Source organism: Suricata suricatta, chromosome 2 (assembly GCF_006229205.1).
Source record: "Suricata suricatta isolate VVHF042 chromosome 2, meerkat_22Aug2017_6uvM2_HiC, whole genome shotgun sequence".
In the NCBI taxonomy this organism is placed as follows: Eukaryota; Metazoa; Chordata; class Mammalia; order Carnivora; family Herpestidae; genus Suricata; species Suricata suricatta.
In genome coordinates, this window is record NC_043701.1 from 101,001,484 (window position 1) to 101,017,092 (window position 15,609).

The 15,609-nt window shown below is 50.4% G+C and overlaps 1 protein-coding gene across 1 annotated transcript in view; it reads right to left on the reverse strand.

Annotated features, from left to right (window-relative positions):
• ABCA13 (ATP binding cassette subfamily A member 13) overlaps positions 1–10,234 on the reverse strand; it is a 317,064-nt gene extending 306,830 nt beyond the window's left edge. Inside the window, exon 1 of the mRNA XM_029919211.1 lies at positions 10,166–10,234. Coding sequence (XP_029775071.1) covers positions 10,166–10,234 — 69 coding nt within the window. The remainder of the gene's footprint in view (positions 1–10,165) is intronic.
• Positions 10,235–15,609: the final 5,375 nt, after the last annotated feature.

Here is a 15,609-nt window from a genome sequence, read left to right on the forward strand (position 1 = left end):
AGTTTGGAAAAAAAAGTAAAAAATCCAACACCAGCAAGTGTCGGTGGGGACATGGATACACAGGAACTTTAGAAAACAGCCCAACATTAACGAAGCAGAACATGCACAGATCCTATGACCCATATATTTCAACAACTATATAAGTTGAACCATATTAATTTATCTATATTATACTGGTTGGAGCCTATGAAAAAGGTTCCAGCTAGTAGGTAATCACATACATGAATCAAGATGTGTGCCCAAGAATGCTTACATTATTTTGTGAATGGAAAAAAAAAAAAACGGGAGTCATGCAAAAATACAAGAGAATGGATCATTCAATTGCTGTCCAGTGAGCAATAAAAATAAATGCATTCAGGGGCGCCTAGGGGCTCAGTGGGTGGGGTGTTTCACTCTTGATAGTGGCTCATGATCTCAAGGTTCATGGGTTGGAGTCCCATGTTGGGCTGACAGTGAGAAGCCTGCTTGGGATTCTCTCTCTCCTTCTGCCCCTCTCCCCTACTCTCACTCTCCAAAAAAAAGGTGGGGGACGCACCTGGGTGACTCAGTTGATTAACCGTCCCACTCCTGGTTTCAGCTCAGGTCATAATCTCAAGATTCATGGGTTCAAGTCCCACATTGGGTTCCTTGCTGACAGTGTGGATCCTGCTTTGGATTCTTTCCCTGTCTCTCTCTTCCCCTCCCTCTCACTTTCTCACACTCTTTCTTTCTCTCTCTCTCAAAAAATAAACATAAAAAAGTTTTTAAAAAATGTGCACTCATGCATCCATCCATCCACCATCCATTCATTCATGCATTCATCAAGAAGTGGGTTGCATGGGCCAAGCAGTGGGGAACCCGCAGTGAACACACACAGCCGGTCGGGTCCCTGCCTGAGAGGGGGGGCAGCTGTCTGGGTGCACATCCTTAGAGTGCGGTTCCCCTGGGGATGCACGCGTGCGGGTGACGGAGCCCTGTCCTCACACCCTTCCTCGGCATAGCCCTGGACCGTCTCATGCATTATTTTAGCCTTCCAGCAACCAGCAAGGAAGGTCATGTGGTCCCGTTTTACATATCGGAGATAAACACCATCATTCCGATGCCCCGTCTCCTTGAACTAGTTTGCAATGGAACCTCAGACCTGTGGGTGAAAAACACTTTCATGTCTCACTTGAACAGAATGCCTTACAAGCAGAGCTTAACGAAACCCATTTTTAAGTCCTCCAGCATGCTCGGACAGCATGTGGTTTCAGTGACAAGGAAAACCCACAAAGAATCAAATACCCCAGTACAACAATAAAATTGCTAATGAATCCAGAAGGAAGGAGGTTCTTCCAAGGGAGAAGGTAGTCATGAGACTCAGGGTGGAAGAACGCATCATAACAAGTCTAGAATATCAAGGAAGCTGAAGCAAAGCCTGTAATTAGGCTGCTGCTTGGTCTTTGGAAACAAAGGGCTTTGCCGAGAGCGTGAAATTCTATTGTGTCTCTTCAGGGCACGCACAGATCTCTGGATTCCAGTCTCTCAGTAGAGGGGACTTTCCCAGAAGTATTACGAGGTCCTAGCTGTGAAACCCTGCAACAGGAGAGGGTCCAAACAAAGCGGAGTCAAAATCAAATAGCAACCATCCATGCAGGTGGCCTAAATCCATCGCCATCTTGAGCTGGGACTTCCAAAGCCCTCTCCAACAGAGTCCAAATTTCCCTCCTTATGAGCACCTTTGCAAATGTTTATGCTGGCCGCTGAGTCAGCTGGGGGTCGAGAGATAGAAATGGATGAGTTCTCTCACTCTCCTACTTTGTTTTTTTGCTATTGTTGCTTTTTCAGCTTTATGTTGAAAAGCAATTGCTTTTATTCAACACTCACACATCAAACATTCATGGGGCATCTGTCCAGGGCGTCCAACACAGACTCAACCAGGGTCTCCTGGGGGGCTCAGTTGGTTAAGCGTCCGACTCTTGATTTCAGCTCAGGTCAGGATCTCATGGTTGGCAGGATCGAGCCCCCTGTCAGGTTCCGTGCTGACAGAGCAGAGCCTGCTTGGGATTCTCTCTCCCTCTCTCTCTCTCTCTGCCCCTCCGCTGCTAACTCTCATTCTCTCTCCCTCTCAAAATAAATAAACTTAAAAAACATAATAATAATAAATAAATAAAAATAAAAATAAAAATATTCCTGTTTACACTAACTACTCAAAAGAGAAGAATAAAGAAACCTTAACGGGTCTCTGGACCTGTACTAAGTCCATGCACACAGACCACACACACCCAGGCAGTTAGGCCACCACAGGCCGGGCGGACACACACACCAGGGTGCAGCCATACTCACACGTCCCTTCTGAAAGGAAGCCGGCTGCCAGGTAGCAGGAACCACAGCAGTGGATAGTAGTCTGAGTTCCTTTCAGCTCAGCACCCTGGTGAGGCCTCATACGACATGACGCATCAAACAGGGGCATGTTGGCATGGTCCTTATAGCGCTGGAGACAAGAAAGCCCTCCAGCAGAAGGCCCCATTACGGCAGCTCCTGACAACACAGTGCCCCAGGCAGGGAGGTGGAGGTGACCGCACCTTTCTCCAGCAAGGGGTCAGGTTCTGCACAGGCCCCGCCGGGCCAGGTGGGCGGTGGCCAGGCCCGGGACAGGTGGCGCTTGCTCTCAGCCTCCCTCATCTAAGAATGGGAATGAGAAGTCTTACCCTGCAGAGGTGTGGCGAAGACCAAACAGGCCTGGGGTCCCCACCTGAAGAGGCTGATGTGCAGGGAAGACGGGACACTGGACCAAGGGGCTGGTAGGTGGAAAGAAGTACACAGGAAAGGGCCCCCACTACACTACTTCACCTTTCTCACCCCCGTGTCCCGCACACAGCTGGGGTCCCTGAGTCTGGGTCAGAGGTCGGGATGGATGGCATGCACACGCCTCCTTGCCTCTTCTCCCTCATCCCTAAGGAGTGGTTGTTTTCAAACGGAGGCCCTCAGGTGCACAGTGAGACTCTGCCAGGAGCTCTGGCTCAGAACCCACAGGGTGACAGGTGCCTGTGAGCACAGCCTAGGGACAAGCCCCTGCTATCTGGGCCAGGACTGGGCCCGTGACGTCCCTCCCTCAGGTGAGCACTGATTTAGCCACAGCAGGTAGATGGAGCCGGAAGGGGCCCAGATGCAGGGAGACTGACGGGCACAGCTGAGTGGCAACCGCAGAGCTGACCTCGGAGGCCCAAGGTGACAAAATGAATGTGCTCTTCAGTCTCCATGGTCCCCAGGGCACAGCCAGTCCTGTAAGACAGCCTCCTAAACAAGCCTGAGGACTCCCCTGCCCCTCCCCTCCGGAGTCATCGGTATCACGAGGTTGCTTTCACTTTGTTTTGTTTTAACCTTTCTTGTAATGGAAAACCCAGGCTTATCTGAACCAAAGTAAATAAACCAGGGAAACGCCAGGATTCCCAACCAGACTCACATCCTAGAGTAGGGAGGGGGCACCTCTCTGGAAAAGAAGACGCCTCTGCGTTTTGGTTTTTGGTTGTTTGATTGATTGTTGTTGCTTTTGTTTTGTTTCTTCACGGAAGCCACACGAATTCACCATGGTAAATCGAATCTTCCAGAACTAGCCTTTAGAGAATCTTGCCATTTCCCCCTCCCATATGTTGGTAATATTTTCAGCAGAAAGGCAATGGAAGTAGGGTTTTTGTTTCCTTTCTACCCTGACAAACAACCACATTGAGAACCAAGAAATTGGATACCTTGTTTCTGAAGCCCAGTCAGTTTTCTACACTTCTGAAAGAGGATTTTCTTGCATTCTTTTTTTTTTTTAGTTTATTTATTTATTTTGAGAGAGAGAGAGTGGGAGAGGGGCAGAGAGAGACAGAGAGAGAGAATCCCAAGCAGGCTCCATGCTGTCAGCACAGAGCCCGATGTGGGGCTCAAACTCACAAACTGTGAGATCATGACCCATGCTGAACCAAGAGCCAGATGCTTAACCGACTGAGCCCCCCATGGGGCACCTGTTCTGATGAATTTCCTGTTTGACTTCCTTCTCCCTCGAGAGAGGGGGCCGGGTGTGACACCAGAGGTCATGCCACCCAGGAGCACCGTGCCATTTAAAAGTCCCAAGCAACCCAAGGCGGGGGTTTGTCTCATTGAACCAACATGTAGGAGCCCCAGGCTGGGCCGTGTACACACTGTGAGGGGCTGGATTGCCTTCCCCCCAAATTCACATTTCAAGTCTGGACCCCCCAAACCTCAGACTGCGGCCTTACTTGGAAATAAGGTTGTTGCAAATTTGGTTGCATTGAGATGAGGTCATGCCCAGCCTCACGGTGGGGTCATGCTGGTGGTCCCAGGTCAGAAATGACCATGTCCTCATAAAAAGGAGAAACTCAATGTCCTTGGAAGTAACCTGTTCATCTTTTAATAACAATGCAGGGGACACCTGGGGGGCTCAGTTGGTTAAGTGTCAGACTCTTGGTTTCAATTCAGGTCATGGTCAGGATTTCTGAGATGGAGTCCCGCATCAGGCTCTGAGCTAACAGCACAAAGCCTGCTTGGGATTCTCTCTCCCCTCCTCTCCCTGCCCCTCCCCCTGCTCATGCTGTCTCTCTCTCTGACTCTCAAATAAATAAACTTTTTTTTAAAACTGCAGTTTTTTGGGGTGTCTGGGTGGCTCAGTCTGTTAAGCCTCCGACTTCGGCTCAGGTCAGATCTCACGTTTGTGGGTTTGAGCCCTGCATTGGGCTCTGTGCTGACAGCTCAGAGCCTGGAGCCTGCTTCAGATTCTGTGTCTCCCTCTCTTTCTCTGACCCTCCCTGCTCGTGCTGTCTCTCTCTGTCTCTCAAAAATAAATTTTAAAAAAAACAGAAAAAAATTAAAAACAATTTTTAAAAAAACTGGAGGTGTTTTTTTTATTCTTCTCTATAATGATCCACTTCTTTTAATATAAAAGGCATGTGTTTCTTCCAGTCGAATAAAACTGTGCATCAGAAAAAAGGAAAAAAAGAACACACACAGGCCGAGACGAATGTGGAGGGAGGGAGCAGTAAAGACACAAGGCGGAGACACTGTTCACAGCCGAGCAGAGAAGCCTCAGAAGGACCTGCCTTATGGACTCCTGTTCTCAGACTTGAAGACTTAGAGCTGAGACCATGGCTGTCTGCGGTCCAGGCCTGGCCTGTGGGTTTGCAAAGGCAGGACGAGCCGACTGGGGTACAGTCCCAGGATCGACACAGTCCCAAGATCGACATGGTCTCAGGATCGATGTGGTCCCAGGACCACCACCAATGCACCCCAGCTGCCTTGCAGGTCACAGAGAGGCCCCACTTTGACTTCTCAAGACACCTAATGGAAGAATATGGGTAAATATTTTCAGCACCAGGGCTCCATGCCGATGACTTTTCTTTGACTTTTTTAATCCACAAAATCACAAGTAGATCATTCTATCCATAACCCCTGGCGCAAACACTTTTCAACATCAGTCTGTTCAGGTAGTACTATGTGAGCTCCTGCACTTTCTCGTTTCCTCTAACATAAAGCTATTCTGCTGCTTTAAGATTTTATTTTTGGGGCACCTAGGGGGCTCAGTCAGTTGAGCATCAGACTCTTGGTTTCAGCTGAGGTCATGATCTCTTGCAGTCCATGGGTTGGAGCCCCATGTCAGACTCTGTGCCAACAGCTTGGAGCCTGGAGCCTGCTTCTGATTCTGTGTCTCCCTTTCTCTCTCTGCCCTTCTCCTGCTCACTCGCTCTCTGTCTCTCTCTCAGAAATAAATCACACTTTTTAAAAATTAAAAGAAATAACATCTCCCCAGGAGGCATTCTTTGATCTTTTTCAAACCTGCCCAACAGAGGTCAGCTCCTAACCTTGGACCCTCCCGTTCCAATGAACACACTCTTCCTGATCTTTATGGCAAATCTGGCTACAAATAATAGATAAGTTGTAATTATACAAAGCAGCAAGCATCAGTCTTGAAGAACTAAACGATTCCTCAAAGCAATAAGAGCTAGTTACTCCTGGGGTGTAATACCTATAATGTCTTGCAGTTTCAGAAAAATACAGAATCATGGCCAGCATGTTGCTTCCAAAGGGGAACTATTTTCTGACACGAAGTTAGGCTGTTAGCAGCTACGTTCAGTGGTGGACAAAATTCAAAGACGTCAGAAAAGCAGGGGTACCCGGCTGGCTCCGTCGGTAGGGTTGTGAGTTTGAGCCCCACATTTGAGGGTAGACATCACTTAAAGGAAAAAAGTTCTAAAAGGAAAACACACACACACACACACACACACACACACACACACACACACACACAGAAGCTCTCAGGTTTGAAGTAGCTGAAGCTCTGGTTGAGAATTTGTTCCTCTCACGTTAAGGAGGAGGAAAGTGAGGGCGCCTGGGTGGCTCAGTTGGTTAAGCGTCCAACTTCAGCTCAGGTCATGATCTCACGGTTCGTGGGTTCAAGCCCCTCGTCGGGCTCTGTGCTGACAGCTAGCTCAGAGCCTGGAGCCTGATTCAGATTCTGTACCTCCCTCTCTCTGTGATTCTCCCCTATTCGCACTGTCTCTCTCTCTCTGTCTTTCAAAAATTAAATAAATAAATAAATAAATAAATAAATAAAATTTTAAGAAGGAGGAGGAAAGTGGTCTCTCAGATGGTGTTTTCAAGGACCAGGCCCTGAAGGATTGGGCCAGGAAGAAGGTTCACAGCAAGGCAGCCTGACTTGGGGTGGGCTCATCAGGGGCTGTCCCAGGGGCATGGGGACGCGTTGGAGCCTGGCTTTGGGCTGAGAAGAGAGCCACCATTGTGAGGCCACCCCAGCCTCGGGGCTTCCTGGGTGCTAAGCCAGAGAAGACCCCATAAGCCTTGCCTGTGTCTATGAGAAACTGTGCATTCTGCCACACGTGTGGCCCATGAAAGCAAGAATGTGGGGCATCATGGGTAGCGAGGGCCTGGGGTGTGGGGTCAGCAGGTGAAAGTAGGTTCCTGGTCAAATGGCCAGTAAAGTTTTGTTATTTCCATCAGCCCCCTCCGACCCACAGCTGGGAGTAGACTCCAGGTTCTTAAGACCGTGATGCCCTTGTATTCAAGGGCGCCCCAAACCCCCTACATCAGCCCATGTCTACGGGAGAAGTTCACCAAAAGGTTTACATCCATTTTTCATCAATGGAGAGAGGAACTAGAAACGCAGAGCAGAGATGAAGATTCTAGCACATGCGGGAGGCCCAGAGAATGGTCACTGCTCTGTGATGGAGGGGTGGACGGGTCGGGGAGAGGCAGTGCCATCCACCTGCGTGGATTACGGGTCAGCCTGTCTCTTAATAAAACACAGGAAAACCCCAAAAGATGCGGAAAGAGGAGATGTCCCAGCAGCAGATACGTGGCTTCCCTATTTCTTCTTTTTGCTGTTATTGAATTATTAAAACAAGAAGCAATGATTCAGATTGGTCTACAGCTAACAGGAAATGTAAAGGTGCGTGTATAAATTCATGTGGCAAGGCTCGCCCCCAGTAGCCATTTGCAAGTGTTGGCAAGATCACCTGGAAGGGGCCCATGTGGACGCTCCCGGGGGCACCGTCAGCTGCTCCGGGCACGCCTGGCACAGTGTCCTCCCCTGACCCGGAATCCAGGACACTCATTCCAGAGAAATGACCCAGCAGGAGATGCGTCCTTCAGGCATAAAGATGTTATGCATGACAGTAAGATCTGGGAGCAACTTTAATGTCCAGCATAAAGAAATGGTTGAATAACTTCCATGGATTCAATGGATGAACTGTTTTGCAATAAAACCCTTAAATACTATGACTGAAAGGAAACTTTTTAAATGTTGGGCTTCTGTGTTAAGTGATGGCAAAAAGCAAAAAGCTTTGACTTTGATTATGTAAAAATATCACATTACGGGGACTTCTGGGGGCCTCAGCTGGTTAAGCGTCCGACTCTTGATTTCAGCTCAAGTCATGATCTGAGGTTCAGGAGATCAAGCCCCACGTCAGGCTCTGTGCTGACAGTGCAGAGTCAGCTTGGAATCCTCTCTCTCTCATTCTCTCTCTACATCCTCCCCACTCATTCTCTTCCCCCCAAAATAAATAAATAAATTTTAAATAAACAAATTTTTTTCTGTTTTTAATGTTTTTATTTCTTTTTGAGAGAGAGAGAGGCAGTGTGAGCAGGGGAGGGTCAGAGAGGGAGGGAAACATAGAATCCGAGACAGGCTCTAGGCTCTGAGCTGGCTGTCAGCACAGAGCCAGACGCAGGGTCGAACCCATGAATCATGAGATCATGACCTGAGCCGAAGTCAGACACTTAACCAACTGAGCCCCAAAATAAATATTTTTTAAGGTATCACATTAGGGGCGCCTGGGTGGCTCAATCGGTTAAGTGTCAGATTTCGGCTCAGGTCATGATCTCATTGTTCATGGGTTTAAGCCCTGCGTTGGGCTCTGTACTGACAGCTCAGAGCCTGGAGCCTGCTTCAGATCCTGTGCCTCCTTCTCTCTCTCTGCTCCTCCCCCGCTCATGCTGTATCTCTCTCGCTCTCAAAAATAAAAATAAATATTTTTTTAAATGTTTAAAAAAATTAAGTATTTTTTTCCCAAAAAGAGTGGAAAGTCACCAATCTACGAAGCTAAGAACAAAGATGAATGTAATGCTCACCCATTCTACACTACTCTATTTTTCTCTGTGTCAGGTGTCCATGTTTTCCAAAGGAACTACAAAAAGAAAATATGAAATGAAGGGTATTTTTTTCAATTTTTTGTTTATTTTTGAGAGGGAGAGACAGCATGAGCAGGGGAGGGTCAGAGAGAGGGAGACACAGAATCCAAAGACAGTCTCCTGGCTGTGAGCTAGCTGTCAGCACAGAGCCCGATGTAGGGCTCAAACCCACGAACTTCAAACGGCGAGATCATGACCTGAGCCAAAGCCGGATGCTCAACTGACTGAGTGGACAGACAAAAAGCCTGAGAAACTAAGTTTCACCAGATGTTCATAAACTGAAAAACAATCTGTCAAGAGTAGAAGCCTCGCTTGTTCCTTCCTGATCTCAAAACTTTTGTGCAGGGGCATCTGGGGGCTCACTCGGTTGAATTTCTGACTTCGGCTCAGGTCTTATCTCACAGTTCGTGAGTTCTAGCCCCACATCGGGTTTTTCTGAAACTGCAAAGCCTGCTTGGGATTTCCGTCTCCTTTTCTTTTCTCTCCTCTCCTCTCCTCTCCCCTCCTCTCTCTCTCTCTCTCTCTCCCCCCTACCCAGCTTGCAAGTACTCTGTCTCTCAGAGTGAATAAATAAGTTTTTAAAAATAACTTTTGTGTAAATTTCCAACTGAAGTCATTTGAATCCCAAAGGTCTTTGCATGAGAAACAACAGATCTTTCTTGACGGTTACCTTATTTTGAGGAAGAAGGAATATTCTGGATATGAGAAATCAGCAAAATGAAATTCAATGTCAATTACTGAGTGGCTTCAAACAGAACAGTGTGTCAGAAGGGAAACCCCGTGTGCCCAGCATGGACCTTAAAATCGGAAAACTTTGTGGCGGCCGATCTACATCTGCTGAAAACGACATTGAGACGCATGTTCATTTCAGTCTGGTAGCATTACAAATAAAGGAGAGGTCATCATCCTAATAAGGCGGTGATTTCTGCTTCGTTAAACTGCATACTTACAAGCTGTTTAGGTAACACTAACACCCCTCTGGCTTGAACATTTCCAATCGATGTAATTTGGATAAAGTTCCAAAGAAGTGAGAATTAGTGCTCAAGATGTGACATCAAATAGCCCCAGATGGACGTGTCACACCCACTCTGGTGGCAGGCATCTCTGCTTCCCACCGTGGGGTCGCACCTATAACATACCATTTATGCCTTGTCCCTTCAGCCAGGGTGATGTGCAGTTTCAGTTTTACAGCCGATGCCCCAAAGCACTGATTACAGTTCAAATTCCACCTTTATCTTTTTTTGTGGGGGTTCCAAACGAGAGGGGGCAGCCTGGATTTCATACTGGTTGTGACAGTTGAGCTACTTTGGCCCTGCGGGAAGATTCTGATTTCCAGTAGCCCAGCCGCCCTCCTCCAGTTCCCTGCAGAGAGGACCAGAGCAGACTCCCCCACCCCCTCTACCCCCACCCACAACCCCGCTCCCTCACCCCCCCCCAACCCCAGGTCCTGATGGCCACACTGTCACCGGGACCCTTGGGGATGTGTGCTGCACACACTCACCGGGTGCCGGACTCTGCAAAGCCAGTTTTTCCAGATCAGGGCTCGGAACTGGGGCCCTGCCTGCCCCATGCCTGGCCTCTCGCGGCGGTCAGGAAGCCAGCCCGGGCTGGGCTTATATCTGCAGGTCTGGGGGAAGGCCGGTGCGCATTAGTCAATCCCAACAAAAGTAAGTGATGCAAGACGGATTACTGGTGGCTGCACACAGCGGGCTTCGAATGTCCCTCTTGTTCTGCGCGTCTGTTGGGAAATCTTGCCTTTTCACGAGTGGCCCAGCGTTCCGGGAGGGTCGGGTTACGGGAGGTGGCCTCCCGGCCCTTTCCGCTCGCACATTTCCAAGAGCGCACACAGCTGAGGGCAGCTGAAGGATGACGCCGCCCCCCTCTGCCCTGATGCTAATTCGGTGGAATAGGTCCTCCCTTCCCCTGACACCAGCTATCACAGAATTGGCCAGGATGTTTTCGGAGGCCCCCTGGCAGAGGATCCGGGGAAAGAGATGGAAAGCAGCACTGGTGCCTCCGGAGAACAGCAGATGGGTGGTTAAGTTCAAGGGCGGCTGTGCTGCTGTGCACCCTCCTTGTGACCCCTCATGTCGCCCTTTCCCCCCAAGGGGCCCTTGCTTCAGGGAGAAGGTACAAAGCAGAAAAGGGGTCTGATCAACCTCTCCAACCCCATGGCCCGTGCCTAAACCCTGGATGGCATGCTAAGGGAGGGGGGGAGGCAAGCAGAGGGCAAAGCACAAGCTAGCGCCCCCTGCCCCAGGTGGGATGTGTGTGCTATTCCTCGGCTCTCCCCAAAGGAAAGAAAACAAATGGTTAACAGTCCTGCAGGACGGGAGTCTCCATCAGTTTCCAAATGTGTTCTTAAATTACAAGAAGAAGGCACTCTTACTGTAGTCTCATCTCCACGGAAACCTACAAACTCAGTTTCCTGGGGCCCCAGCATCACCCTCCCTCCATAATGATGTGGGAACCATGGCAAGAAGGAAATGGCAGGTAAAATTAAACGTCCTTAAAACCCGGGCCCATGGGCTGCTATTTGAGGCCAATACAGAGTAGAACCTCTCTCCAGGAATGTTACCGCCTTCCTAGAGGCGAAACAGCCTTAGCCCTAGGACGGCAAGGCCTCGGGACGTTAGGAATTAAATTCCTCTGCCTCCGTCTCCCCCAACTCCACAGTGTGTGACCAGTCACTCCTCACGACTCCAGCACAGCTCTCTGCCCACAGGTCCTGTTCGCATGCTTTAATAAAATCACCTTTTTGCACCAAGATGTCTCAAGAATTCCTCCTTGGCGGTCAGCTGGGCACCCCACCATCACCCATAAAACCTCATCAGGGAGACAAGAAAGGTCAGCCCCTCTCCAATCTGTCCTTTACCGCTAATGCCTCATGAGAGATGCCCTTGGAGAAGGGCCTGAGCAGCCACAGCAGGGGCGGGGTGGGAGGTGAGGGGGGTGGCTCTCTGACACCTTCGTGGAGCAGAGGGGCCAAACCAGCAAGCCTGTGGGTCCCCCCGGGCCCCGGCTGACTCTTGCACATGGGCTGCTGGGTTCAGCTGGGCCGCACTTGCCCCATCGTGCAGAGGCCCAGGCTCCCAGTTCCTGTGGCCCCCGTTGTGGTCACAGAGGTGTCAGGCAAGCCGACTCTTGTGGTCTTCCATTTCATAAAGTAATTTTCACAAGCTGCAAATGCTCTATCAATGGCTTTTGCAACAGGAAATAGGCACAGGCTTCAGCAAAAGGATTGACTCAATTATCCCATAAACCTATTTTTTAAAAGAACATCATTTTTTATGTTTTTTTTTTGAGACAGAGAACGCGCACGAATGAGTGGGGGCAGGGCAGAGAGAGAGGGAGACAGGATCCCAAGCAGGTTCTGTGCTGACAGCAGAGATCCCAACGCGGGGCTGGAATCCACGAACCTCGAGATCATGACCCAAGCCAAAGTCAGGCACTCAACCGAGTGAGCCTCCCGGGTGCCCCGAAGAATATTTTATTTGATTCCATGTTATTCTATTATTTGTTATGGATTTTACAGCTCTGGAGCTCTGGGACCACAACCTCCCTTGGCTTCACTCCCTGAAGTCCCCACGATTCAATTTGAAGCCCAAGACTCAAAAAGGGCATTGGACTTCCACTCTTAGGTGGATGCCCTGAATAATTCAGAACAGGGACTAAGACAAGTGCGTGTGCCCGTGCTCCTCACAACACGAAACACGAGACAGGAGACACGAAAGGTGGAAACATTCCACATTGGAGGCTCCATATGCATGGAAATATTCAGAACAGATAAATCCATGGATAGAGCGCAGACTGGTGGGTGCAGGGCCTGGGGAGGGAGGGGAAAGGAGGAGGAACTTCAAATAGGTGCCAGTTTCCCTTTGAAGATTTTTTTTGTTTTGTTTATTTTGTTTTTAAGTCATGTCTACACCCAACGTGGAGGCTCCAACTCACCCCCCGAGATCCAGAGTCGCATGCTCCACTGACCGAGCCAGCCGGGTGCCTCACAGGCTTCCCTTTGCAGAGGGGGAGACGTCATTGGGGGAATTAAGGACAAGAGGGGGTGCAGAACACTGGGAATGTACTTAACGTTCACTTTCAAATGGTTAATTTTACATTATGTGAATTTTGCCTCAATAAAGGATTATTTTAATGTTTTTCATTTATTTTTTGAGGGAGAGAGAGACAGAATGAAAGAGAGGGAGGGGGAGAGAGAGAGAGGGAGCCACAGAATCCAAAGCAGGCTCCAGGCTCTGAGCTGTCAGCATAGAGCCAGACTCGGGGCTCGAACCCACAAACCGTGAGATCATGACCTCAGCTGATGCCAGACACTCAAGCAACTGAGCCCCCAAGGCGCCCTGATGCAGGATTTTTTAAAGTGAACTTCAGCACCCATCTCTTGCCAGCTCACAGCCGGGCTCGCAACAGCCTAACCACAGGACCTCCTGGACGGGTCTGCCTTTGGAGCCTCACAGTCATGACCACGTTCGCTCTTCCCCATGCCGTCACCTGCTTTGTAAAGGAGGCCAGAGCCACAGTTTCCTCCCCAGTGACTCAGGCTTCTCTCACCTGCTGTGACAGGTGCACTCCATCCAGTCCTGCTCCCCACACGCAGGGCGGGGCGCACACTGGTGCCCACAGAGGTTGGGCCTGACCCCCAGCTTGTTGGAGGAGGTCACCCAGAGGACGTGACCCCCAGCCAACCAGGCAAGCTGGACCCTGCCATCTAGAAACTCCTCACCTCCCCCACCCACCAGCCCTGCCACCCCTGGCTCCCAGATGCTGTCCAGAGGACTCAGCCCCGAGAGTGACCCAATGCTGACACCACCTCTAAGATGCATGGACTGAACTCCAATAAGGCCTCTTTGGAAACTGTAAGATTTGGGAAGAGAATGGAGCTCTCCCCAATTTGCAGCATGTCCAACAAGCCTCTGGTGTATGTCGCCCTGCTCCGGACACCTGCTACCCACCCATCTGAAAGGGCTGCTGCTGTCATCTGTCCGTCCCTCTGTCCCTCCGTCTCTCCGTGCCCTCCGTGCCCAGGCAGGTTTCGGATCTCACCCAGGATGCTCCCAAGGGTGTGAACCAACAACACAGCTGTGGCTCTGACCCACCTCCGTCCCTTCCCTTCCCTTGGGTCCCAAAAAGTCCTGAAGAAGCTGCAAGGGGTCAATAATAATATAATGACAGCAAAAGAGGGTTGGCTGGGGGATGGGAAGATGTGGAGTAAGCTTTAGAGCCAAGAACAAGGGAATTAGGTGAGGCACTGTCCCGCATGGAACCCCCTTGCACAGACCTGGGTACCTGCTAAGAGGCGGGGTCCCCACAGGACCTCCCCAGAGTCGTGGCATTGGAACTTCTCTTTCCAAATCCAGGTCCCCCAACAGGTGCACCTCCCCACTCTCCAGCAGGGCCCTGGGGGAGAGCAGAAGAAAAGATGGAAGGAGCCAGACCCTGGACTGCCCCCCACACGTGGGTGGGGAAGCCCCCTGAACAAGGATGATCCATGAGCAGGAGCCAAATGTCCCTGTGCTGAGCCACTCCAGTGAAGGCATTTGTGGGTGACAGCAGCCAGGGTGCAGAGTTCTCTCTGCAAGCTCGCTCCCCTCCTTCCCCTTCCTGCCTCTCCCTCCCTGCTGGAGCTGCAGCTCTTGCAGGTGGTCCCTGGGCTCCAGCACCCTGCCCCTGCCAGCCTGGGACACCTCAGATTCCTGCTGCCACCAGTCCAGCTCTTCTGACAGGTGCATGAGCTCCCCACATTAACTGTCCTCTCTTTTTATTGCTCAATCTGATTTCTATGATCTTTATTGACCCTGACAGAGAGGGGGCCTGCCCTGTGGTTCACAAAACCAGCTCCCAGGGCAACGGCTGCCACTGAGTCGAGCCTGTCATCATCGGGGAGGGAGTGTGCTCTCCCTCCCTCTCCTCTCTCTCTCTCTCTCTCACTCAGAAGGCACAGTAGCTAGGGGCGCCGGGGTGGCTCGGTCCGTGAAACATCTGACTCTTGATCTTGGCTCATGATCTCATGCACACGAGGTGCATGCACACGAGGTGGCGGTAGGGGACAAATATTCATGTAACCATAAACAAAAGTCATCCATCCACCCTCACCTGGGGACTCCTCATTCGCTGCAAATAATAGTTTTCCTCTTGTGACAACTCAACCTGGTGCAGTTTCCGACTCACCAAGGAGCGAACTCACTTTGATTCAGTTACAAAAATGGGGGCGCTGGGCGTTGGTTGGATTTCTGAGGGAAATTCGGGAGTTGAAATCGGTCAGGCAGGAATTCCCAGTCCGGCCTGAGGTTCCTCAGCTGCGTGATGCTGGCCGGCCACAGCCTTATGATTGCAATCAGCATGTGAAGTGACCACCGCAGCTGAACCATTAGAAAGCACCTAACCCCAGCCTCTGGCAGAAAGGGGTCTCAGAAGTGGCTGCACAGGTCCCTGCCCATGCTGCCTGCTCCCAGAGTTCCCTGCACCAACGTCCACTGAGCTCTTCCCAGTGCCCAGACGGCCACCTGTCCCCTCCCTCCATTCAGTGGACGAGAAGCATAAAGGTTCAAACGTTACTGTGACAGTCAGAGGGGAAAACTGGGGAGGCACCTAGCTGGCTCAGGCGGAAGAACGTGCTACTCTCGATCTCAGGGTCGTGAGTCGAGTCCCACGTGGGGTGTAGAGATTACTAAAATAAATAAAGCATTTTTATTTTTTTTTAATGTTTTATTTATTTTTGATACAGAGAGACAGAGCATGAGAGGGGGAGGGGCAGAGAGAAGGAGACACAGAACAGGAAGCAGGCTCCAGGCTCTGAGCTAGCTGGCAGCACAGAGCCTGATGCGGAGCTCGAACGCACGAACGTGAGATCTGACCTGAGCCAAAGCTGGAGGCTTAACCGACTGAGCCACCCAGGTGCCCCTAAAGCATTTTTTAAAAAATAGAAGGGAA